The 27,058-nt window shown below is 35.3% G+C and overlaps 2 protein-coding genes across 3 annotated transcripts in view; both read left to right on the top strand.

Moving 5' to 3' along the window:
* LOC127840886 (mucin-5AC-like) overlaps positions 1–27,058 on the top strand; it is a 451,267-nt gene that overhangs the window by 387,411 nt on the left and 36,798 nt on the right. The window lies entirely within an intron of this gene.
* Positions 5,321–26,509, top strand: LOC127840882 (uncharacterized). Of its 2 annotated transcripts, none has more exons than XM_052369329.1 (12): positions 5,321–5,990; positions 16,571–17,014; positions 17,576–17,674; positions 18,871–19,106; positions 19,536–19,725; positions 20,368–20,489; positions 21,093–21,474; positions 22,302–22,430; positions 22,720–22,849; positions 23,661–23,784; positions 24,626–24,833; positions 25,782–26,509. In XM_052369329.1, the coding sequence occupies exons 1-12, from the start codon at positions 5,537–5,539 to the stop codon at positions 25,868–25,870; spliced, it is 2,607 nt and encodes an 868-aa protein (XP_052225289.1). In that variant the 5' UTR covers positions 5,321–5,536; the 3' UTR covers positions 25,871–26,509. The 2 variants fall into 2 exon arrangements, with proteins under 2 accessions (XP_052225289.1, XP_052225279.1); XM_052369319.1 differs by having other exon boundaries at positions 16,553–17,014.

Here is a 27,058-nt window from a genome sequence, read left to right as displayed (position 1 = left end):
CTGAGATTAATAAGCACGTGTGGCAATTATTATGTTGCCCAAACTGCTTAATAATATTGTGCATCAAACGGTATAACACGTTTTATAGAACACGCACCTGGTGTGGTTAAACTATTTATTGTGTTTGTTTTCTCATTACTCGTTCATATGTTCAAAAAATAAAGATAAAATAATAAACTATTATAAAGTATGTATAGCGCCTACAATTTTGAATAATGATCGAACAGTAATGATCATGCATTTGATATAAAATCTGTGTAAACTCTTAAAAATTACGTCCATTCCATATGTACAACACGCTTTGTTTGTCGGACAATATGGCGGCCAGATAAGCGTTGCTGAGGGGTGTGTGAAAAATTGATATCTGATTGGCTGATCGAAAAATGTGGGCGGAGCGATCGATACTTTGGCGACTGGTCAATTGCCCATAGGAGGATCAAGGGATGCTTTGGACTATCGCTATTTTTGACATTTTTGCGGCCCACAAAGACAGGTCTATGATAAATTCTAGTTAATGACCTTGTTATGATTCCAATATCAGAGGTTTTTTTCATGGCTCTTTGTCAATTTTTTTTCTCATTTAACATGATTTTATATATTAATTTAAATATATTGGGCTCCTAAAAAAATACTATCCAGGGTACGTTACTTCCACCTGTGAATACGTCCGCGGATAAATCTTGCCATTGGGCACTTGGTAGCTCGGTTCTCGTCATCGGTTCGGGATTTGTTGACTGGCTTACCAACTGACAGCCATAACACGTTTTACAGTAATTTTCAATTTCCTTATCGATACCCGGCCACCAAACTTTGGTCCTCAAGTTGCTTTTCATCAACACGATTCCCGGATGACCTATGTGACCTAAGTCTAATACGCGTTTGCGTAATTCACGCAGGACAACGATTCGCGTACCCCTAAGTACTTAGTAACCAATTCAAACACAGCTGATCTTTGATATGTATGAACTGATTTTGCTCGTGTTTATCCCACGTCCCGTTCGTCACGCTTTCACGTAATCTGCTTATCTCAGCATCACGAAATGATACCTCTTCTATTTCTCGAGTGGTCATAGCACTGGGTGTTGCTTCGCGCGCAACAAATTTAATGTATTCGTGGTCATCTACACTATCTATTGTCCTAGAACTGTGCTTGAGCGGAAGTCGCGACAGTGCGTCTGCAATATTGTCTCGACCGTTCACATGTTTAACCGTAAATCGGTACGGTTGCAGCCTAAGAGCCCATCGCTCAAGTCTAGCGCACGGTTTTGACCTTGGTCCGTAAATGTATTCAAGTGGCTTGTGGTCAGTAAGAAGCTCGAACTCAATACCATAAAGCCATGGATGAAAACGCTCTAACGCCCACACTACACTTAAACCCTCTTTTTCAGTTTGTGAGTATCTCCTCTCAACATCAGTTAAGCTCCTACTGGCATAATTTATTACGCGGTTTTCGCCATTTTGAACCTGCACGAGCACAGCACCTAGTCCTACTGGACTTGCATCGACTATGACCTTTGTCGTCGCGGTTTTATCGTAATACCCCAATGTTTCGGAACATGTTAGCCTTCTTTTTAATTCTTTGAACGCGTCCTGTTGAGACCGACCCCATTTAAACACCGTATTCTTTCTTAACAGATCACTTAACAGCGCGAAAATCGTAGACAGATTCGGAATGAATCTTGCGCAAAATTCACTAAACCGAGGAAACTTCGAACCTCGCTCGCGTTTCGCGGCTCATGCGCGTTTACTACAGCATCGACCTTGACCTGCGTTGCCCCTATCCCTCTCTCAGACAAGTCATGACCCATAAACACTAACTTATTCATGTAAAATTGACATTTTTCGGCGTAAGCTGTATTAAGCCAGCTTTTCACCCTGACTTGACCTTTGTAAGTGTCCAATAATATTCAAATAAAATTTCCTGCGGCTAGGTACGAATGAATACACTTCATTTATTCCATTGGCTGATTTGAGTATAACACCAGAACATTGGAAACATATCCGCGTCTTTGTAACACTGTTTTACTGCATGAAACAATTCTATCTCTAATGAAAAGGCTCGATGGATAGAACAGTTTTACAATCAATTTTCGACATAAATACAGTTTGTGCGTTCACCTTTTATTTTCAGAGATTTACCAGCGCAAAAGCGTGTATACTAAAGGCTATATTCTCATATTTAGTACTTACTTGCATTGCATTTCAACCCGCGAGGTTTTGGGTCAATTCGCGGCCAGTGTGTGAAAGTCAGAGTTTATATACAGTTCATCACCGGAGTTCGCAGAAGGGGTTGCGATCTTTTCATTGAAGGAAAAAATTGGAATCTATGCTATTTTTGTCTGATGGAGTAAATAGTTCGTTTAGTCGCTTTGTCGATATATCAATATTTTAGGCACAGCTGTTGCCTTGGTCGTGTACAGTTGGCGTAAACAAGCCGTCGTTTTAGCAGCAGAATTGTTACCTAACTTTAATGCATTGCATTCCAATCCGCAAGGTATCAAGGTCATTTTGCGGTCAGTTGCAGAAATCTTTATATAAACGCCGTCTCACTTGAAGTCTGTTTTGATCAGAAAGATACTAAATAAAGATATTCGGCGATATTATTGTGATATGTCAATCATCGATTTTTAATATGTTTTCAACATTTGCATGATAAGGACCAATTTTGATAACATTAATTAGAAATATTTATCCATTTAGACCAGTTTATTAAGCATGAGCACAACAATTCACTTTACTATAATTATGCAATTAAATAAGATTCGAGTATTGCCGACTGACCTATATGCACTCGTTTATTTTCATGTTTCTTGTGTTTTTCTATTCTGTAAATATAGATATCTGAGTAATATCACATAAAGCAGAATAAGCCACGAAATCTGGCGCAACACCCCGTAATTGATTTGCTTGTGATGTAGCTAAGAACTGCGCAGAAAAAAGGCATCCGCTACTTTTTATCTCATAGAGATAACTTTTGATCGTTCATAAACATCGACCACAATCAAGATATTTCTTGTCTATAGTATTGTGGCTAAGGGGCTTTTAGAATACTATTTAAGCGCGGGATTCTTTCTATAATTTGTAGCACGGGACTTTTTCTATTTTATATCGCGGTACTCGTTCGATCGTATTGTAGCTCGATGCTTTTTGAATAGCCATTTAGACTTTTTGTTTAATATAGTAGCGCGTGGATCTTTCTATAATATTTAAGTGCGGGCTCTTTTTTTAGTATTGTACCGCGGGGTATGTTCTAAAGTATTGAAGCGGATGGCTCATTCTTCAGTATTTTAGCGCAGGACTCTTACTTAAGTATTTTAGCGCTGGAATTTCTCTGTAGTACTGTAGCGTCTAGGTTCTTTCTTTATAAAGTATTGCAGCTTGGAGCTATATCTATAGTATTGTAGCTCAAAGCTTAAAATTGAAGCGCGGGATGCTTTCTATAGAATTGTAGTACGGGATTATTTATATAGCATTGAAGTATGAAACGTTTGCTACAGTATTGTTGCGCGGAATTATTTCCATAGAAGAGTAGCGCGGGGCTCTTAATATAGTACTATATACCGCGAGATATCTTCTTTAGCATTGTAGCGAGATTCTCAATTAAGTTTTTAGCGCGTGGGTCTTTATGAAGTTTTGTATCTTGGGGCTCTGTCTGTATTATTGTAGCGCTGGGCTCTTTCTATAGTATGGTTGCATGGAGCACTGTGTGCAGTATTTTAGCGCAGGCCTCTTGCTATATTATTGTAGCCTGGGGCTCTTTCTGTAGTATTGTAGCGCGGGACTATATATGTAGAATTGTATCGCGGGGCTCTTTCTACAGTATTTATCAAGAGACTCTTTATGTAGTAATGTAGCGCGGAACCCTTTCAATAATATTGTAAAGGGGGGCTCTTTTTATAATATTGTAGCGCGGGACTCTCTCTGCAGTATTTTAGCACGGGGATCTTTCTGTATTATTTTATTGCGGGTCTCTGTCTATAATATTGTAGCGCGGTGATCTTTCTGTTTTATCGTAGAGCGTGCCTCTTATATAATATTGTGGGGCCGAATTCTTTGTATAAGATAGTAGCACGGGGTTTGTTTTTTTATTGTTGTGGCGCGTAGATATTCCCATAGCATTTAAGCGCCTGTCTCTTGATATAGTAGGGTTGCGCTTAATTCTTTCTATGGTAGTGTTGCTTGTATCACCCTGTGTAATATTGTAGCATGGGGCTCTGTATGTAGTATTGTAGCACGGGACTATTTCTGTATTATTTAATGGCGGGGCTCTTCTTTAGTATTTTAGATTGCAGCTCTTTCTGAAGTATTGTAGCACGGAACTATTTTTGTATTTTTGTAGCGCAGGACTAATTATGTAATATTGAAGGGCGGGCTCTTTCAATAATATTGTAGCGCTGGTATCTTTCTATAATATTGTATGGCGGGACGCTTTCTATAATATTGTATCGCAAGCTGTGTTTCTTTAATATTGTTGCGAGAGGCTCTGTATGTAGTGTTGTAAATCGGGACTATGTGTGTAGTATTTTAGCGAGATAGTCGTTACGTACTATTAAGAGCTTGACTTTTCAATAGTATTGTAACACGGGACTCTTTCTATAGTATTTGAGCGCGATAGTCGTTAAGTACTATTTTAGAGCTTGACTGTAGCGCGGGGCTCTTTATGTTGTATTGCAGCCATTGTAGCGCTAAACAATTTAGGTAATATTGTAGCGCGGGGTTGTTTCTGTAGTATTGTTGCATGCGGAGCCTCGGACCTTTAGGCATTTCCGTAGTATTGTTAATCGAGACTCTTTCCGTTGTAATGTAGCAATTGGCTTTTATGTAGGCTTTTCGCGTGGGATTATTGTTTAGCATTTTAGAACGGGGCTCTCTAAATTGTAATATACGGAGCCCGTATTCACCAACCCATTCTTAGACATAAGAATCAAGAATAGACTTGAAACCAAGAAAAATGCATTCAGTGTTTCAATAAATACAGGCCCCCACTGGTGATTATGTCATGAACATAATGTTCTACGTAAAGAATGATACAGATAGAGGTGTTTAATGCCAAGTTTGACTCAAAACTCAAGCAATTCTTTTATACATCAATGTAAAGAATATTCTTTATTCGTAGACTTAAGTCTAAGAATTTTTTTTATGAATACGGGCCCTGATCTCTTTTAAAATCATCACACATCGTAAAATGTTTCATGAAACATATAATTTTATTTTTGTATCGCAATTGTCACAGCTGTTTAGCTTACATAAACTCCTTCATGCGGTGTATAGAATGTATCTATTCGTGGTGTGTAGACGTATGTGTGTACTTACTGGGAAACAAATAAAAGAACTTTTGGTTTCGATTTCACATTTATCACAAAGACTGATTTTAATCATATAACATCGAAATTTCATGCATTCGTATTGTGATTTAAACTGGATATACGGATTATTTATATTGAATTTAAATCTGGAATATTTCTCATCTAAATTGATTTCAATATATATGCTCCAGACATTTAAATCTATTTGTTAAAGTTATGTGTGTGTAATCATGGCGTCCGGTGAAATTAATGCAAAAGTGATTATATTATATGACAGTGAAGGCGCAAACGAAACGTCTAAAAAAGAGGCAGACAATTTGAGGTTTTTTATTGAAAAGAATGGTGGATACACATGTCAGACTGACGATAAAATAATGATAGCTGGAACCGAAGATATTAAAACCTTTCACAATTCAATTAATCATAATGACAGAATAATAATTCTTATAACTGATCAATCTGTAACTGATAAATCTGTAAACCAAAAGGATGGTTCGCTTGCAGATCTGTCTGCATTAGTAAAAAATATGGTGGAAAATCACATGATACTTTTGGTCGCATACAAAGGAAATCGACGTGAAGATATTGGGTTCCTAAAAACCGGGTTGCTGTCGTTGACGCCCAAGACTTTTATCGACCTCAATAAATGGCAGGGATATCAAAAGCTTCTCAAACAACTAAAAAGTGAGTATTTTGAACATTTAATGAACATTTAATGATGAAATTAACTTTGTCCTAAATATAAATTGCTATAAATTGTCTGAACGCATTACAATTTACCATGGGATATTGCGGGAATCTTGCATTTGGGCTTGGTCCATTCCCACTTATCCGGTTACATGTGCTATGTTGCTGAAGGTAACTCGTTTTCCCCCATGCATTTTGTACATACTCATATAGTTCATAGTTTATATTTTTAGTGTAAATTTTCAAATGACAAGTATTGCGATTTCAGGTAACCAACATTCGAATAATTAATTTGAAAAGGATAAGAGTCACAACGGCCATGTGTGTCATATGTTTTCACTATCACTGTTTTCAAAAGTTTACCTGTTCAAGATTGCAGTATGCCCAAATGTTGTTGAATCTCCAAGTCTTACATATTCTTCAACATTAAAAATTTCAAAGTCAATAAACTAGATTTGGCAATAACACACCGTTCGATGCACAACGCTAACTAGACATGTTGAGTCAACTTATATGGTGTTTTATTGCGCATAATACTGTATGAATGCTTATCAGGCCTTGGGCATTGTAACCAATGGCACATTATGAGGCTAAATAAAATATATCCATGGGATAGTATGGGTTATTAGACTTAAAAGGTATGGCAAACTATAAGCTATTTAACATTTTAAGGCACGATAAACTATGATTCATGTGACAATATAATGCAAGATAAACCGTAAGTCATACTACATTATAAGTCATGCTAAATTATGAGTCATTTGACATAATAAGGCATTATTCACTATACATTATATCACTAACAGCTTAAATGTATCGCATTCCTGTCGGGGTTTTGTACTGATTCAAAATTTATGAGATTGTGGTTATGTTGCCTGAATATGCCACCAATGTGTATGTACTCGCATATGTTTATAATAAAACTAGGAGTATGTATAGTGAATTCACATTTTAAATAAAAAAGCAGATCTTGTGACAATCACAGTCGTGCATTGTTGTGCTTTCTATCTTTTATACCCCATCTGGTTAAACCTTGGTACTACACTGTTACTGCACATAGCATTCCTGATAAATTTATACCACTTATAATCCAGGTATTGTGTTCTGCTGATTTTAAAGCCGTTATTGGGTATGATCCAAATTGCAAAATATACCTTTTCTCAGCACACCAGTTAAATAATCTTCAATGAAAAGTTTCAGTTTTGAAAGTTTATAAAGGAAGAGATTTCAGTGTAAACAGAACTTGTAAGTTAAATGACTATTTCTCCTGATTTGTTTTCATTCACATCATTTCTACTGAATAACATTACCAAGAAATTCATTAATTTTTACTTATTTTCCCAAATCGGGGTGAATTGACAATTCAATTCCCATTTTCATTGGTATAGGTTCCCAAAGTGGTAAAAAACCCTAAAATCCTATGCCAGGTCGAAGCAATATCTCATGTATTCTCAATAGCACGGGTGATAACAACGCAATAGTATCAGGTTAAGCTTGTTCTCAATTTATAAAACGATGAACATAAGTTGTGAAAATGCTGACTTAGAAATAATAAACTGAATAAAAGTTAAACTATTGTGTGTGTGTTTTCATTTGTTAGTCGCATATTCACCGCATGAAATGTGTGTTATTTAGTAAAACCACACATTAGTGTTAGTAGATACAAATTATACTACGGGAGTTCACATCATGTGTCCTCACATGGTTTATTATGTGTTTCTTTCTCTACCATGAAAATATATCGTTTGTAAATATTAAACACGTAGTTTTCTTTCGAAACATTCAAATCACACAATTGTGCGTTTGCGTAGTCTGGTCAGAGGCGATGCTGCCCGCAATGAAATCATTCAAGGTTTTATGGTCTCATTGTGTATCTCCTGACAAGACTAAGAAAAGCGAAGGCTGGGTGGTCTATAACTATGATAGGCGCATATGGCATTATACCCATTTTCGCATGAGGCGGGTCTTTTTAAATCTCATTGCGAGTTGGAAATGACATATTTTTGCACAATACATTTCGATATAAAATTGAATTAGAAAAAGCAAATACAGCAAACTGGCTATTAAGGGGAGCCTATTCAGGCGTTCAGGAACGATTTCCAGACGTGCTAACCGAGTACGGCAAACATTTGTGGTTAGATAATTACACGATTTGCTCTAAACATGACACTATAGTATTTCGGTAGTTTTTTTTTCTCATCTTGAAAGCAAAACTGTGTTTATCGATAGTCAATTATGTCTTCCCCTGACGATTTAGTGACCGAGTAATGACACTAAAATTCTGCGAGATGGATTTTAACACGTAATTGTAACTGGGCCACGATTTGTGTCTATGTGTCGTTTGAAATGCATAAAGTAGTCCAGAATTCCGTACATTGGACAGTGCTACATCCTTTCCGCTGCGCACAGACACAGTGATGTAGCCAAATTTCAGGAGATTTCTCTCGAATCAGCCTATAAAATATTCGAATGTATTCATTCTTGCCTGCTGGCATTATGTAGAGGTCATATACATCACCCCAGGAAACCCGATACCTTGCGAGTCGTGTAATACCATAGGGGACTGTGGTGTGCATTTCGGCACGAACATAAATAGTATAAGTAAATTGGAAAAAATAAATTTTTAAAAGTCCAATTTGAAACAACTGTGCATTAACATTGATAACAAAGGTATTGGCCGACATGTAGAAAAATCCTGACAAATTTTCTTAAAAAATGAGCGAAATGTGGCTCCCTGAAGTAGAAGATCGGGCAAAACGGACCATGTTCAGGCATTTAGGGGAGAAAAAACTGCTTTAATTGGCAAGCCACTGCAATAATTAAAGGATTTATACAAACTTTCACATGTCTGCCATAACCTCTCAGCAGGGTTTCTCCAGAAAACTATTTATTGTGGAGAAATTTGCGTTTTTAATGACCATGTTGGGAAAACATGGATACCATCTGGTGAAGACCAGGAAACCTTATGTGTGCAGTGACTTTATAATTCTTTTTCAGCCATTTTGTTACAATTTCTTTGCTTTGTAGAGGCATACAGTAAGTGTATCTGGGCACATATGCATTCAGATGTACTTTTAATGCCTTATATATTATCAATAGTGCCTTTTCAACAGTCTCGAGTTTTATTTCTTTTTACCAACACTATTTTGGAAAATATAAAGAAAGACATGACTGCTTTGTCGCATTTATTAATTGGTTAGGTACATTAAAATGATGTGTTAATAAGTGTATATGGGGTTTATAATTGTATAATATTTATGTGAAGTGTTCTGAGACTTTTGGTGCTTATTCGACAAGTGTCATAATGAGAAAAACCCATTTGAAATGACGTCGCTAATAATAATAAAACAATTATTTCTGTTCCACTAGATGCAACCTAGTTAATAATATATACATACGATAGTTTATGATTCTAAGAAATATACTGATAATAATTTTGCATTTTTTGATTGATTGGCAGTTCAATGGCACTATATCATGAACGTACGTCGTCATTTTTGTCCTGAGAAAAAAATCATTTTTTAGTTTGCAATGAAGTTTTCAGGTAGGGTGAATTTTGGTTGGTAGGTAGTGGGAGGGGGAAACAAACAATATTTAAATTTAGTCCTTGGTTATTAAGATGTAATTAATAAAGAACACTTTGTTTTACAGTAAGTTTTATTATCTTTATTTTTACATTTTTCTAACATGCTGGTGTGTAAGGAAACACAACACACAATTCTGGTTTATACTATTATTACCATTTTTACATAAATGCCAGTTTTATTCTTTATAAATAATGTTTTGGAAAGAAGAAAACACCTTTCTTGTTTATACTTATCATTTGTTACATTAATTACTGTTTAATTCTTTATGATCAATGTTTCCATGGTAATCATTGTCTCAATCATTTTCAAATAAATCTATAAATACTGTGTTCTTGCAATCTGTTATTCTTACTTTTTAAATCATAACATTACATGTACATGTTATATCCATGTTTTAGTATTCAATGTTGTGTTGTCTATGCCATTCAAATGTCTAATAAGCCTTTACGAACATGCGCAAGAATCTTGGATTCGTCTGATGAATGATACTGTCTTACACCTTTCTGTCGCTTAGCTGGACACTCCGGGGCACGAATGAGACCGCTTTTCCGTTTCCCTTTGACACGTATTCTATCACTGGTATAAAAGAAAAGGTTCCTGTTATTACAAATCAGAACTACATTATGTCAAAAAATTGTAAATCTAGAACATTAAGGTAATATAACATGTGTCGAATAGCACAATGGAGTATTAACCGTATTATGTAATATTTTGACAACGAATACAGATTTTTCCTTGATTAGTTATGGAACATCATGGATAAGATTACCCTAGTAAGCCTGTAGTGCTATCTAGTTCAAGTTGCTTATATTTTATGTCCTGTTTCTGGTGGCGATGGTTGCGATGTTTAATTATTGCTTCAAACACTTCGAACTTTTCCGCACAATAGAAGCAGATGAAGGCAAACATCATGACCTGTAAGAAAAGGAATAATAAATCAGTTAATTGCGTCTGAGACAACTAGAGCAATCACTAAAGGTGATTCATATCCCCCACCATAAGCCTTGGTTGAAAATGTGATATTATAGTGAAGAGATTTCCACTTGATATAAACGTACACTGTCTATGCCGGACTGAACTCATAAAGGTACAGCTACAAATGAAGTATGAAAGTTGCAATCCCTTTATTTTAGAGCCAATATTAAAGCGGAGGCAGTGCCCTTGACCTGTGATCTTAACGGTATGTGTTGCGCAAAATTCATTGATGCATCTACATATGAGGTTTTTAGAACCCAGGAAGCACCAATGTAATGTTTCTTTATCAGAGAACACAGTCACCTTTGACCTAATGACCAAATAATGTAGTGTGATAATGTAAAACTCATTTAGGTCAGGTGTATCTTCATAGGAAGTCTGAAGATTGCAGATGGAAGCATTTTTGTTCAGAAGACAATATTTAAGTTTTCTATTAGAGGTGGAAGAGACATTGACATTTGACCTTGTAATCTGACATTGGATTTGACCTGTAAAACTCATAGAGGTGCATCAATATATGAATTTTGAAGGCTGTAGGTGGAAGCACTTCCATTATACAGTCTATGATAACGTTTTCAGTAAGAGATCACAGTGACCTTGACCTATGACCTAGTGACCTTAAAGACGGCGGGTGTATATATAAAGCTAATAAGGTTTCATCAACATATGAAGTTTGAAGGTTGTATGTTCATTTGTTCAAAATGTATTTCATGAAAATAAATCGGGCGCACAAACGGACAAAAAATCGGGACGGACGTAACATACTGGGACAAGGACGGTCGGGACAAACTGATTCCTATATAGCCCCCGAAACAGACTTTGTGGCGGTTTAATAATGTGTGTGTGTGTGTGGGGGGGGCATCACTAGCATTGTGATACAATGTAATTTTAGCACAAACTGGCAAAAGAGTTAGTTATTAAGATAAAACTATCATCTTTACATGTCTAAAGTGGACATTGAATAACCACATTATATATAAGACAAAGGATTCAAGTTTCTGAAATGATGTTGGATGACAGCCAAATAATATCATTGAATGTATTAAAAAGCATTAAAAGTACATTTGTATGCATATGTGCCCACATACACTTACTATAGGCCACTACAAAGCAAAGAAATTGCATTAAAATGGCTGAAAATTAGGTTTTTTGTCACAAAAAAGAATTATGAAGTCACTGCACACATATGGTTTCCTGGTCTTCACCAGATGGTATCCATGTTTTCCCAACATCGTCATTAAAAACGCAAATTTCTCCACAATAAATAGTTTTCTGGAGAAACCCTGCTGAGAGGTTATGGCAGACATGTGAAAGTTTGTATAAATCCTTTAATTATTGCAGTGGCTTGCAAATTAAAGCAGTTTTTTCTCCCCTAAATGACTGAACATGGTCCGTTTTGCCCGATCTTCTACTTCAGGGAGCCACATTTCGCTCTTTTTTTAAGAAAATTTGTCAGGATTTTTTCTACGTGTCGGCCAATACCTTTGTTATCAATGTTAATACACAGTTGTTTCAAATTGGACTTTTAAAAATTTAATTTTTCCAATTTACTTACCCTATTTATGTTCGTGCCGAAATGCACACCACAGTCCCCTATGGTATTACACGACTCGCAAGGTATCGGGTTTCCGGGGGTGTACATATAAGGCGGAAAGCTGGGTAAAACAGCTACGCCGGAAAAGTGCACGAGCGTTCTATACCGATGTTAAGATAAGAGACTTGTTGTCACCGTGTGAACTAATAGGGTGTCGAGTAATGCATCAGCAACAAAGTACGGGTATACAGCGCTGTCTTTATGAGTACCTAATTCGTGAGTAAAAACTACTGCTCGCAGATTATTTTTTATTTATTTTCATCAATTTTCTTATTGTATATTTTGCATTGTATATGGCGTCCAAACAATTTTCGTAAAGTGAATTTCAAGCATAAAATTATATTCTTATTGTGATAGGTACGTTATCGCTATTCCAACAGTATTCAGTTATATGCTTGTGATTGCAAATTTTATTTTATATTAACTGGTTTTCATGATACCATTGTTATCATATTGTAATGCTTCAAAACGTAAAAAGAGACATATTGTTGTTATTTTGTCTAAGTTATCTCTATAACATAAATATGGGGATAAACAGTGCATACACATCTCGACCTGTGCGCTAAGACACACTCTTTATAAATTTGAATGGTTTGTGTTCATTTCAAACTTGTTTTATATGCACTAGACTGCTTAGGCGAATTTCGTTTTCCTCATTTCATTTTCCGTATTGCACATGAGTATACAGATGCATTAGCCTACAATCCCTTCAATATCACAGGTGGTTAGCGTGTGGCTATGATATGAATTAGTAAAAACATCATTTTTAATGAAAAATAATCAAATTATAACGAAAAAGCAACTTCTCTGAAAACAAATACACCAACATATATATATATATAATGATTTTTTCCAGATAAGTGTTCAATATCCCCCAAATGTGAACAACCACTCGTTTGTCTTGTATATAAAAACTACTAAACACGCTTGGACCATGTTTTACATGCAAAACAAAATCTCAGTGTTTATCACGCTATATACGAGTTGCAATAACGGCGCTGTATGTATGTAACCATTAAAGGGGCCTTTTCACGTTTTGGTAAATTGACAAAACTAAAACAAATTGTTTCGGATTCGCAAATGTTCGTTGCGGTAATGATATTCGGAGAAAACAGTAATACTGATCATTTACCATGCTCTAATATATCAATTATATGCATCTTTTGACGATTTAAAAACCTGAACATTATAAAGCGTTGCAACGCGAACCGATTGAATAATATGGAAAGTTCTGTTGTTGTCGTTATATTTTGTGATACAACGAGGTAAGGTATATATAAAGTATTGAGTATGAGAGTTACTTTTTTCGTTCTTTAATTTTATTTATGATTTTGCACTGGAGCTTTTAATATAAAATGTTTACATTCATCAATATAAAGCATTTAATGACAAACTTCAATACATGCCAAAATCTGTGAAAAGTCCCTTTAAAGCTGAAAGCATTCACGAATATACAATAAACATGAAACGTAAAACCAGCTTTTAAGACAATGCTATCAAAAGGAGAAGATTGGGTGGTTTGAATATATGCGTGCCAAATAATATTGATTATCTGTATTACTTTTAATGCTTGCTAGAGTTTAAATAACATGATAATGTATAATTCAAATATTCACGCTAATATATTCGATCGTTTGGTTTCAAATCTGGGACTCCTAACTGGGATTCTGGGATTTCTTTTTTAAGTACATATGCAACAACATTTGGGTATTGTTGCTTATTTGATTAAAGATGGTGGATAGAGCAATATCTCAATAATGTAGCATTAATCAAATCTTCACAATGAGACCCGTTTAGAATGAACGTGCGTTTTCAAGTATGGGATTCCAATGTGGAATTTCAAACACGGCATCTGTTTAGCGTACTGGTATATGATAATGTAAACGAATTCCTACTAATCAACATGTGTTGTGTGTTAATAAACTACTAATTTCGGGTGTTATTGCTTATTCATAATAAGATGGAGGATTTTAAACGATTGGTCTCGATAGCTCAGTATAACTAATAAATTACATTAATGGATTTGTATCGTTTATAATATTTCTTCTTATAACACCGTATTACCGGCTTCGTGTTTAGATGTCTTATAATCTATTATAATAATTTTATACCTTTTCATCAGTGTACAATGAGAATTAATTTCGATTTTTTTTTGTATCAATGCTTGTCATGTGTCAAATCAGTTTACGTATATATATATATATATATATATATATATATATATATATATATATATATATATATATATATATATATATATATATTATAAATATACATGTATATATAGTTCCTATTCAGTGATTTTTTGCCCATAATTACAGCCTCTTACAGGCCGTTTCCCAATGACAAAACGTAACATTTTTCAACAAAAATCTGACCAAAATTTCCCCCAAAATATGCATAACTTTTCCAATAAACTAAATAATGGATGTATTGAGTTTGTTATACAGAAATGTAATTCCCTACCACTTTATAATATTAGTTTAAGCAAGCAGTTAAACATGCACTTAAAAAACGTATTCTGTTGTTTATAATCATATTTTGAATGCTTACTTTTTCACAAGTTCATGGTCTATTGCGCTTTTTGTTCCCAATCAAAAAGGCACAGGCTGTAAAATATTAAGCGGAACAAAACACTGTTATATAGATTATTCATGTATCTCTGGTGAAAACATGGAACGGTTGTATGAACGCTTCAGATCTGCGATATAAATAAAAAATCCGATACTTCAATTTAAGGTCTCCCTTTACTGAAGTCGTATTGATTTTAACGCCCGTTGTCTTTTCCGGCATAGCTGTTTAACGTCACGTTTGACCTTACCTGACCTTTCCCGCGGCTAGACACGAATGAATACACTTCATTTATTCCATTGGCTGATTTGAGCATACCACCAGAACATTGGAAACATGAACGCGTCTTTGTAACACTGTTATACTGCGTGTTCATCATGATACAATTTTATCTCTAATGAAAAGGCTTGACAGATAGAACAGTTTTACACTCAATTCTTAACACAATACAGTTTGTGCGTGCACCTTTTATTTTCAGAGGATTGCGAGCGCCAGAGCGTTTGTACTTAAAGGCTACTTTCTCAAATTTAGAAATTACTTCCATATTCCTGTGTGTGTATTAGTATATTTAAGTTCATAAAAATATCGTTTTTCCCTTAAAAGTATAAAGCTTTAAACAAGCCGTCGTTCCGGCAGTGAAAGCGTTGCCTCACTTTAATACATTGCATTCCAACCCTCAAGGTATCAGGGTCAGTTCGCTGCCAGTAAAATAATCGTTATATAATATAGAGGCTGTCGCGTGAACTACGTGAACTGGAATTTTCTTTAGACCAGAAATATGTTAAATGAAGATATTCAGCGATATAATTATGGTATGTCAATAATAGATTCTTAATGTGTTTTCAACAATACCATGATAAATATTATTTTTGATAAATTTAACAAGAATAATTACACCATATGGACTCCTGTATTAAGCGTGAGCGCTATGATTCTCGATACTGTTAATAATCGTATCAAATTGCAATGCCCGACAAACCACAAAAACAGGTTTGTTCGAAGAACGCGCGTATAAATGTTTAAAATATGTACGGATACTTCGCGTGTGGCTGGTTGACTCATATGTTTTAATTTCACTTCCATTCTTCCTTTGGTTTTCTGTTTTGTATCTATAGGTTTATGACCAGCAATATGAAATAATGTAAAATAAGCCGCGAAAACTCCGCGTAACATCCCGTACTGCGTGTGATGCAGCTAAGAACTGCACTGAAAAAGACATTCGCTATCTTTGATCTCATTCATTGAACTCTTTACTTTTCACCAACTCCAACCACAATCAACGCAGTTTATCTTTTTAAAAAGGTATTTCTTGTTTTCAATAATTCCATGACAAGTACAAGTTTTGATTATTAAGAATTATTCCACCATAGCGACCAATTTATTAAGCATGAGCGCGATGATTCACGATACTATAAACAATCGAATCAAATAACTGTGTCCGGAAACCACTACAACATGTCTGTTTGAAGAACGCGCTTATTAATATTTCAAATATGTACGGTTGATGCGTGTGAGGGCCATTGACTAGTATATTTTCATTCAATTTCCATTCTTTTTGTGTATTTCTGTTCTATATCAATAGATATATGGTTAATAATATTTAATATTAAATGCGAAATAAACCACGAAATCTGGCGCAACTTAATTGATTTGCATGTGATTCTGCTAAGAACTGTTCAGAAAAAGGCATTTACTGTCTTATTGATAAACTCTTTATCTTTCATCAACCACAACCACAATCAACGCCGTACATCCTTTTTAAAGATATTTCTTGTTAAAGATAATTCCTTGATGCGTTTTTCTCGTTTTGTATTATTCTTGTGTTATTACAGGGAATTCATTTTTTGCAGACAGCCCGGGTTCGAAGAAAGAGGGCTATACGTATGACGTTTTTCTAATGCACGTTACAGAGGATAAAAAAATCACGGAAACAATTTACAACGTCCTGACGGAAGCCGGACTTATTTGCGCCGCAGATTTCGGCGACGGCAAATGTTTTCCCTTTGGGCGACCGGTAAGCGAAAGCATACGTCGTCTGGTGAGAGAAAGCCGCACATCCGTTCTTGTTTTGACGAAAACCGCTGTTGAAAGCCCCTGGATAAACTTGGAGACAATCCACGCCCTGGAGGAGTCCAAATACCGGGGAAATCAGCTGGTGTTTCGACTGCTGTTGATTGACGTCGATGAAGACGAAGTTCCAGCTCTCAAGGTGGGGTGTCTTGAGAGACTTCCCCATTTCATCGCGAAATTCAGCGAAGATGGCTGGGAGAAAAAGCTGTTGGATAGCCTGAACGGTAGGGAGTTGTTTTAAATTGTTTCATACTTACGGTCGCTGTATTAGTTTGTTTCGGTTAATATTACGTTTTATGCAATATCGAGGAAGACTCGTTTAAAATAGCCGTTGTGTACGTTAGTTTATCTGCTGCTTATGTTTCTTGATCCTCATTTTTCCTTTATTCAAAATTAAAAAGCGTGGAAATGAATAGATTTAAATGATTTAACAAAATTAAGTTTGCGTGTTTCAAATAAACAAAAACGCACACAAACTAATTGCATCTCGTAGTGTTCTTTATGTACGCACCTGCATCCGAAGACATGTACTTACATTTTGAACACGTTTAATTTAGGCACATGCATTTGAAAACTGAGCACTTTTTATTGACGCACATGCATTTAAAGAATGCACACGTTTAATTTACGCACATGTATTTGAAGAATGAACACGTCTAATTTACGCACATGTATTTGAAAAATAAACACGTCTAATTTACGCACATGTATTTGAAGAATGAGCACTTTTTATTTACGCACATACTGCTTTTACTGACATATACTTACATTTTGAACACGTTTAGAGCCTCTTCAAGTTTGTGACGTCCTTCCCGTCGGCAGTTTGGCCCATGGGCTCGTTTACAGTCACTTCACAGGATTGCTGTCTTACATGCTTCCTACTAGTAAGTTGTAAGCTTTTCAAATTATATTAACCTTGATAAATGTTTATTGTTTATGTTTTAGGTGTTACTACAGATGTGACTCTGTATGTACCATCATCCACAAGATAAAAATGGCTTGAGTTGAATCTGAGATATGAACAAATAATTCAGTTGAATATTAATATTTAAATTATGAAAATGCACGTTGTGTATTTATATATAAATTTGAAACGCATGTCTCCCATATGGGCCATATAAACATATATACCATTGTCGGTCCGGAAACCCTTGCATCTCATGGTTTCTTCACGCGTTTATAAAAACGTATTGATGCTACTGAGATGAATATAATTTCTTAGTTATTGCACCCTTTTAATTTGTGTCGCGCATAACTTAAACAGTATTACTGCCAGAGTACTGACACCTTTCAAATTATTATATAATAGTGACCATATTTTTCACTGGTGTACCTCCATATAACTAACAAACCTATTGCTGCAAAGCAGAATCATTACAAACATACAAACAAGCATTTTGGTTCAGATGTTTGGACAAAATTTGAGTAACGGCCAAGTTTTGTTTGATAAAATAGCCTTTTCTGTGTGTGTAGCGCATAACTCAAAACGACCCGGTCGTATTGATAGAGGGCTATACCTTTACAAACATATCAGCCAATTAGAGAAGTAGAGCGTCTAGGTATGTTGGTTCATTTTCACATAAGAGAAGTTGTTTTCAAAAATGCTATTTTGAACTTGTGATTCATATAAATCAAAACATTAATAATTGCAAGTATGACCACACTATATGTTTATATTAATTATAATCTGATTTTGTAAAGTTGAATATGATGGCTCAGTATGTTTCCGACGAAAGCAAAATGCAGGGTATTATTGTCCAGTCCAGTCAAGTCCAGTATAATTGTTGTTTTTGGTCAAGATTTTCAATAGGACGTCCCCACCCCAAAGTAAAATCAAGAAAAAAGGCAAAGTCCCCAATTTAACTGTAAACAACATGATTTCTCTTAAGCTCAAGAGCCCGGCCATATTCCGAAAATGGTAAAAAACATAATTGTGCCGTTTTATTCTACTAGTAATTTAAACTTTAGCTATAACTACTGATGAACCGTTTTTTTTTTGTCATTGTTGGTGATTTCAATACCAAATACAATTTTCAGTTTAAATTAATAAGGAAATATGCCATTTTCGTTTTTCTTGCAGAACTCAGGGAGGAAATTACAAAATGGGATAGGTATGAAGAGTATAAAGATAAAACATGTACAAACTTCAACATGCTCGTGCCGAAGTCATGTAAACTTAGTGATTCGCTTAGTGGAAAGGACGATAAATCTGGCATTGAAATAAAACATGAAACAGATCTTAAATTTTCTACTGATCACATGGGGAAGCCAAGAGTTTTTACCATTTCGATGTACAGAATATCAAGAGGCAGTGAGGTTTGTCGAGATGTTTACATACACATGCTTTTACATTAATATGTTACATTAATAAATGATGTATTTAGTCATTCAGTAGCGCCTTCCACCCAAGCCATCAACCAAACATGAATTCAAATTATGTTCTAAATTTCTGCAATTTCAAAACTGTGGTTACCCTTTTCTGAATATGTAATGATCGATGCACTTATGTGATTGCAACACTGCACTCGGCAATTAACTAAATCAACTTAGACAAATATTACAGATAATGAACAGAGGTTATATGATTCACCAGTACGGTAATTGGGGGAGTCACTTATTTCTTAAAGTAGGTCTTCATACTTCCATAATCTTTGTATACCGGTAATCACAGTAAGCACTGTATTGATAGTTTATCATTAATTAGAAACAAATTTGACTGTTATAATTTGGCATTCGTTTTCACAGTTTTATTTCTTCTACGCGGATATGCCCTTCGTTTTGAACTGTGTGTACGAGCTTAAAGAAAAGAATCTTGCGGAAGGCGTGGACACAAACCTTCAGTGTCAGCGCTTCAAGCACACGTACAACACTCTTGTCAACCATCAAGAATTTGGGCGGAGACTTAACAACCCACTGAGAATGCTCGAATACGATGGTGCGTCAGTTAAGTTAGCTTAGTTTAAACCTATTTATTTTAGATCGATTACATTAAAAGTCAAGAGTTTATTTGAAACACTCTCGAGTCCGTTTCATGTGACTAGAACCAGTACTAAGTGTCTATGGGGGAAGTCTAAAGAACGTTTCCACAGTGGGGATCGAACCCATGACCTCCCGATCGCTAGGCGGACACCATACCTAAATATGGTACCTAAACAAAGTCTAATCAAACATATTGTATGAGAATAATTTTGAACATCACGCGACTTGCAATGGCGTGGATTATCCCGCCATTTGTGCTGCATTTATTTAAAGAATTGTCATTTATAAATTTTGATAACAGATTTATCGTAGATTGGTACTTCTGGTATTTGTCATAGTATTTCTTATTGGTTCGTCGCCGGAAGGTAACAAACTTAAAATAATATGTTGACGTTTATAATGTTTGTAACAGATCCATTTAAAAGTATATATCCTAATTTACAATAGACATGCAAGAGTCAATATAATTTAATTATCTTATACATTGCCAATTTGAGGAGTACATTTAAAATTGCGAAGTTATATTTTATTTGCAAACACAAGCAAAACATATCAAAATCTGTGAAACATGACTGTTGACCAATCCATCTGCCAACAGATGGGCAAACCAACCGCTTCGAGGTTCTCTTCGAAGCTGTAAAGAACAGTGTTAATGGCCCTGATGGAGAAGTCGTTGCAAATACCACTGTCACACAACCTTCCAAAAGCACTGTCGCACAGGTATGATATGAGTTAAATGTATTTACCGTAGCATATACGTTTTATGACTAATTTATTGAAGTTATTTAGATATATAGGACATTCCATAACAAAAATAGGAGCCGTATTGAATGATTTTTTACTTTGCGTGCATTTGTAACTATCAGCTAGTCTTCAATTTAAGGCAAGTTACCCTCAGCCTTAACAACAAGCATACAAACATATATAAACAAAGTGAAGCAAGACATTAATCATTGCATGGTGTATCACCTTGCGATATTCCATGCAACGCATCAGAGATGAATTTGGTTCAAAATATGCATAACCTCACAATTTAATTTTGAAGTCTAGAATCGTACTCATTTTTTGTTAGTTTTCATTGCACTTTAATACGAATATTTGATTATCAGTGTATGAACTTTTTCTGAAATTGCGTTTTGAATAAGATTTATATAAACTTGTGAGGCGGATTCGCTCAAACGTCCATAGTAAACAAATCTTTTGAACGAATCTAGGTTGTGCCTTATCTGAACCAAATTTGATTCAAACGCACACACGAAAGATACACTGACCGTTTGCAATAAGAACCTCAACCACTCTGATTATCATAATTCATTTTTTCAGGCCGACCAAGTCATTGATGGGGTGTATGTTACCTGCACAGATGACAAAGAGGACAGGAAAATCGGATCAGACATCGTTGACTATTTAAGCTCTAAGAACATCATGGCGTTCACCGACAGCAGAGATGTGGGGCCAGGGGCAACTATGAGCGAAAATTACAACTGGTACGTGTTTGTCATATCCAAGAAGAGTTTGAAAGACACGGCATTCTGCTTCAAAATTACTCAGATTCTCGAAGACAGCGTTCACAAAAATACGACCAAATTGATTCCCGTCCTTCACAAAGTCGATATCAAGATGGTTCCTGACTTAATCAGATGGGTCACCATGCTTTGTACGAGCGATTCCAAATTTTGTGATCACATCTACCAGACGGTGATTGGTAAGTGTAGTTAATTTAACAGTTATATAGGAGCGATTATTAGTTTAAAATTAACATACAATTCAAAGATTCTTTTCTATGATGTGTACGCCGTTTCTTTGTTATTTGGTCAATGAAAGCATATCCACAAAAAATTACCAGTTTAAATTAACTGTTAAATTGGAACATCTTGATTATATTGCTAACTTGGTGTCTTTAGGAAGGTCTAAAGAACGCTCCCTCTTTAAGGATTCAACCCAAGACCCATCAGTCGTTAATCGGACACCATATCCACTACGCCGCATCCACCTTACCAGCTTTGAATTCCTGAGACTTACACAATAACACCATAATCAAATATATTACATATTGCACGCTGACTAAATTCGAATCGATGCATGTAGCGATGTATTGTATTGTTACACTGCTTTTGATTGGAAACAATATGGACTATTCCGGTGGCGGAGGGAAATTTATATCACACATATATTGTTATTACTACTCACATATATATTCAGTGAAATGGATAAGTTTTGTTGTAATGTTTAGCAAATGAACGCACATATTATTAGAAAGTACAAAAATGGTATAATAAATGGAATATTAGGCTATTGCCTTCGTGCACTTGAAATCCAATCCTCACGCAGAGTTGTCGTGTCATGCTCTCAAATACAAATTTCTATGCTGGTTCCGGTCAAATCTCTGCGCGGAGGTTGCTTGAATTGAAATGACTTCTCTACGAAAGGCTTACACGTGTACGCAATACCTTAATTTCAATAGTACATACAGTACATATTAATGTTGATGAATGAATCTCTCCAATCAAATGCGGTCGTATTTATTTTAAGGCGGCCCCGTGACAATGGTTGAGAAGATGCCATGCGGCGATGTGGTCACCGGGCTATGTTGGGCCTACCTTATCAACTACATGAAAATGGCTTTGTTCCTGCGCACGCCAGACAACGAAGGTAGTCTTGGTAAGGATTTTAACGTTACGACATACTATTTCATGTATTTCACTTACATAGACTAGCCAAACGTTATTTAGCTTACGAAGGCACAACGGTCCTGCAATAGTTAAATTACTTATTTACGTACTTTGTATTCTCTCAATTAGCTGGTCCTTACTCAAAGATGTAAACTTCAATAATGAATATGTATTATATTCTAATATTCCTTTAAAAAAAGAAATACAATTTTAATGTGTCGCGTTATTAATGCAAAAAAATCATACTAGATACAATTATTGATTTATTTATATTCTAGACTTCAGAGGTCGCATCAAGGCGTTCCTTCTTAACAATAACCTTTTGTGTGGTTGTCTTGACAAAGTGTACATCCTTTGGCCCAGCTCTTGTATGATTACGGACGCAATTGAAATAGTTGCAAATAAAAAGTAAGACAATTAGCACTGTGTCTTGTACATGAATGGGTTTGATTTTTTTTAATTAAAAATAACTTAAGTGAACGTTAATGTTATTTAGGAGAAAATGTTGTTGTTTGTGGTGGGGTGTTATAGGCAATGATTTACTCGCTGTTTAAAAGAACAAACATGAATTATTTGAGTTATGTGCAAATGCATTTACGTGTTTATGTTCTTTGTTGAAGAGACTCGTTTAAAAGTTTTATTAAATGTTTTAAAAATATTAATGTAAAGAGGGGAATATAAGAGCGTCCAGTATAATGACAATAGTATAATTTTAGAGGAAAACGAATGAAAAAATCACTTTCAAGGCTCGAATCAGTGACCTTTGGATTGAAAGACTATCGCATTAACCACTCGATAACCCGATAGGTACACATGCAATTGGAATTTTACACATCCAATAAGCGATCTATTACACAATATACAAGCGATCAATGATTTGTCTTCAAAAATAACGAAAGGAAAGAACAACTCCAAATTATTAAATCGTTTTGCGTTTGAAACGCTTTTATGTTCATGTATTCAACTAAGAATTGAATACAAAAGTGTGTGTTTAAAAAAAATTAATCAGTGACAATAGTTAGACAATTTTCATATCGACATTCTGGGAATAAGTATCTTTAATTTGAGACCGAAAGTTGGTTCGATTTGGCCCGCTTAATCCGGCGTAAATTCACATTTTGTGGTTATAAGTTAAGTCTAGCAGTTATTTTATTTAATATAAATGTACGGTAATATGCGTAAATATTTCACGATTTAAATTACAAACTGTTTCCTTAAGCTCACCTGACGAAAGAATAGTGAAGCTGGGTTCTCTGCCACCGGTTTATGCAAATACTGGCGGACAGCGGAACCGGCCATTCACATTCAGTGTGTACAAGCATACACGACCACACACCAAACAGGTGAGATTGAATACTGTAAAACAATTTTTCTTGTATTCGCTCATTAGGCGACCAAATGAACACGTTTTTACTGAATATTTAGGATTGAACAATGTTTTTGTGATGACAACATCATATTTTCTTAACTTTAATGCACTTGCAATTTGATCTATACATCGCATAAAAAACGAGGACGATATATGAACAATAATGGTTGTCTAGTTTGGTTATGCTTATTATTACTGCAGGTTTATTCATAGAACATGTGTTTTTTTTTGCATCTCAAAAAGCCCACGCAAATAATTACAACCGAAGTCATGTGTTCAAAAGTTCCTCACTCATTATGCATACACATTGACAATATCATTATATTAACGCCAAATTAGGAAGGGAATCGTGCGTTTCTTTACAGGCGTAATGCATTGAATGTGCATTCAGAATCTATAAGTAAGTTGATATTTTTTAACTTTTGGAAAAGTTTCATTGCCAGGATGAAGTACGTCTATACATTGGGTTTTTTCGTTCAATTTTGGGGCCTTAAGGGGGACCCATTGATAATGAAAAAACGTATATATTTTTCCTAGATGGGATCCGAAATTCCCCATTGAAGGTTTAAAAAAACAAACAAATAAATCTCAACATTTAGGTCATCTCACATGAATATATATTGTTTTCTCAATTATTTGTTAATAAGCAGACAGTAACACTTATTACCGAATTAAAGCCAAAGCAATCCGATTTTTCCCAATCCAATGGGACCCGGTCCCATTTCCAAATTAAAAAAAAATGCTATCAAGACACAGCTCGTTAACAGTTTAAATCAATCTAAATTGTGACTCGTCTAACAAACAAAATATTTTAGAGCACATGTTTCATCGCGGAATATTGCACCCCGATGGGATGTTTGTACCAGATGGGCACAAAGTACGGGTTCGCGGGGATAAATAAGGAAGATCTATATTCACAAGGCCAGAACTTTATGAAGGCCTTTGAATCGTTCACGTCCTTGCCTGCGGTTAAGGAGCAGCTTGGAGACTTCCAGAAACACACACAGTTTATGTACTATGATGGTAAGATTGATACGAAGTTTGTGTACTATGTTGGTTAGAATGGAACAGTGTATGTGCGTTGATGGTAAGAATGGCACGAAGTTTTTGTACAATGGTGGTTAGAATGGCACAAAGGTTGTGTACTATGATGGTTAGAATGGAATAGTTTATGTACGTTGATGGTAAGAATGGGACGAAGGTTGTGTACTTTGATGGTTAGAATGGAAGGTTAATATGTTATTGTGTTTGTTATTGTTTCGCAAAGGTGTCACGGATGTATAATGTGTGCTGCTTTTGCACGGATGGAATTCATGAATAATAGACCTAAATTGTTTATTATTTGCACGGATGGTGTGCTGCCTTCTGGGTCGATTTTTTTTGTCATTTGCAAGGACGGGTACTGAGTGCTAGGCCCACATTTACACGGATGGGCAATGAGTAATTTGTCTAAATTGTTTGTCACAAGCACAGATGGGGCGTTTCCGGACAGGTCTAAATTGTCTTACATTTGCACAGATTGGGCGTTGCGGAATATGCTAACATGTTTGTCATTTGCACAGATTGGGCGTTGCGGGAAAGGCTAACATGTTTTTCATGTGCACAGATGGGGCGTCGCGTGTTAGGTCTTTTTGCACTGGTGGGATGATGCGTCTTTTTATATTTGTCATGTGCTCGGATTAGTTATAAGTGATGTTTGTTTCCGTTAGCACGGATAGGCAATTCAATCTGATTTATTGAAATGTACCAAGAAGCATTCCAGTTCATATAGTATTCATATTTTTTTTAAATCATTTTTTTAAATCAGTAGCAAACATTGGACTTTCATGTTTCCCCTGAGTTATACTACTGTTCGTACTTTCAATTCAAACACGTTATCAGTTTTTAAATGCCGATATAGAAGTAAAAGGTATTTGATAAATCAGTAAATTTGATAACATTGAAACAAAAATTTAAATATTCAAATTTCAGATTCCAAGAAGCCCTTGATCGAGGTTATCGAAGAACGGTTAAGCCAGGAGAAAAAAACTCAGTGTTCGCAGAGGATTGTCTTGTGTTAACGCGTTAAAATTATGTTTCATTTTCATATCCTACAATATAAGAACACTTCTATCTATCAAACATTATATTGAGGCTGTTACATTTTTGTTAATGATTTTAAGACGGCATTTGAGAGGGTATAAATTAGCTTCGTTATTTTGTTATGTCGGTATGTCCACGTAAACTATTAAAAAAGGATAAATTTAACACGTTTAAAACCTTGCTATAATAACCTTAACAGTTATAAGCACAATGATTCACGCGAAAAGCTTTTTATTTGACCAAATGTTTTAATAAATGTCATGGGCATTGTTGTTGGTGGGTTTTAAATTAATATGTCCTCCTTTATTTGCATTATATATTTACTGTGTGAGTGGAAGTGTATATTCAATCATTTTATGTATGTGTTGTATTTACTCTTTTATTGACATTTTTGTGAACATTGTTCGGAATGTGGGAAAGCGGCTTTTTAGTTTGCCAGTTCATTCATTCAACACTAGGTATGCTAGTTACTTCTTTTTGAAGCAGTAATGGCTAAATGTAGACAAAGGTTTTACTACATTGCGTGGGCCGTTGTAAGTCGATTATGGCTTGTATTTTAACCATTGTCCCTTTTGGTAGGCTATTTATTGATAGAAACAAGAATGTGTTTCCTGATAGTGTTTCTTGTAGTATTATAGTGCCCTAGAATGCTAGTAACTTAGGGGGACAGCTTTTTCCATTTCAAATGTCGTATTGTACATCGATATAAACTAGCATAAACCTACGAGCACTATGTCCCTAAAATGTGGTTGTTAGTAAAAGAAAACCTCGCGTGTTCTCTATATTAAAACTACTAGGAAATCCCTGTTGTGCTGGCAAGATCAAATTGATAGTTACTATCCCTGTTGTATTTATGTGGTTATCATTCTGCTACATTGATATTTGCCTGATATATTTTTTTATCATACCACCGCATTGATATATGCCTGATTTTACGTTGCCTGATATATTTTTTATATCATGGTCAACCGGAAGTTGTTATATCAGTCAATTTTTGGAAGTTTTTTTATATATATCGGAATCAACTATAAAGTTATCATTTTTGTTAAAATGGAATCAGATTCAACAAAACAAACAATTTGATACCAAAATGTTATATATTTTATACAAAAAAGCGTCATAAACAGCAAAAAACATTTTACAAATATTCTTAAATATTCACAAGT

This window comes from Dreissena polymorpha, chromosome 1 (assembly GCF_020536995.1).
Source record: "Dreissena polymorpha isolate Duluth1 chromosome 1, UMN_Dpol_1.0, whole genome shotgun sequence".
Lineage (NCBI taxonomy): Eukaryota > Metazoa > Mollusca > Bivalvia > Myida > Dreissenidae > Dreissena > Dreissena polymorpha.
Note: the sequence above shows the minus strand (reverse complement) of the source record. Positions and strands in the feature narration are given on the sequence as shown.

Bases quoted from the DNA above. Each gene is read 5' to 3' on its own strand.
- LOC127840882 (XM_052369319.1), top strand. From the start codon at position 5,537: ATGGCGTCCGGTGAAATTAATGCAAAAGTGATTATATTATATGACAGT. The intron at 20,490-21,092 runs GTATGATATGAG...TCATTTTTTCAG, and splicing joins CCAAAAGCACTGTCGCACAG to GCCGACCAAGTCATTGATGG. The intron at 24,834-25,781 runs GTAAGATTGATA...TTCAAATTTCAG, and splicing joins ACAGTTTATGTACTATGATG to ATTCCAAGAAGCCCTTGATC.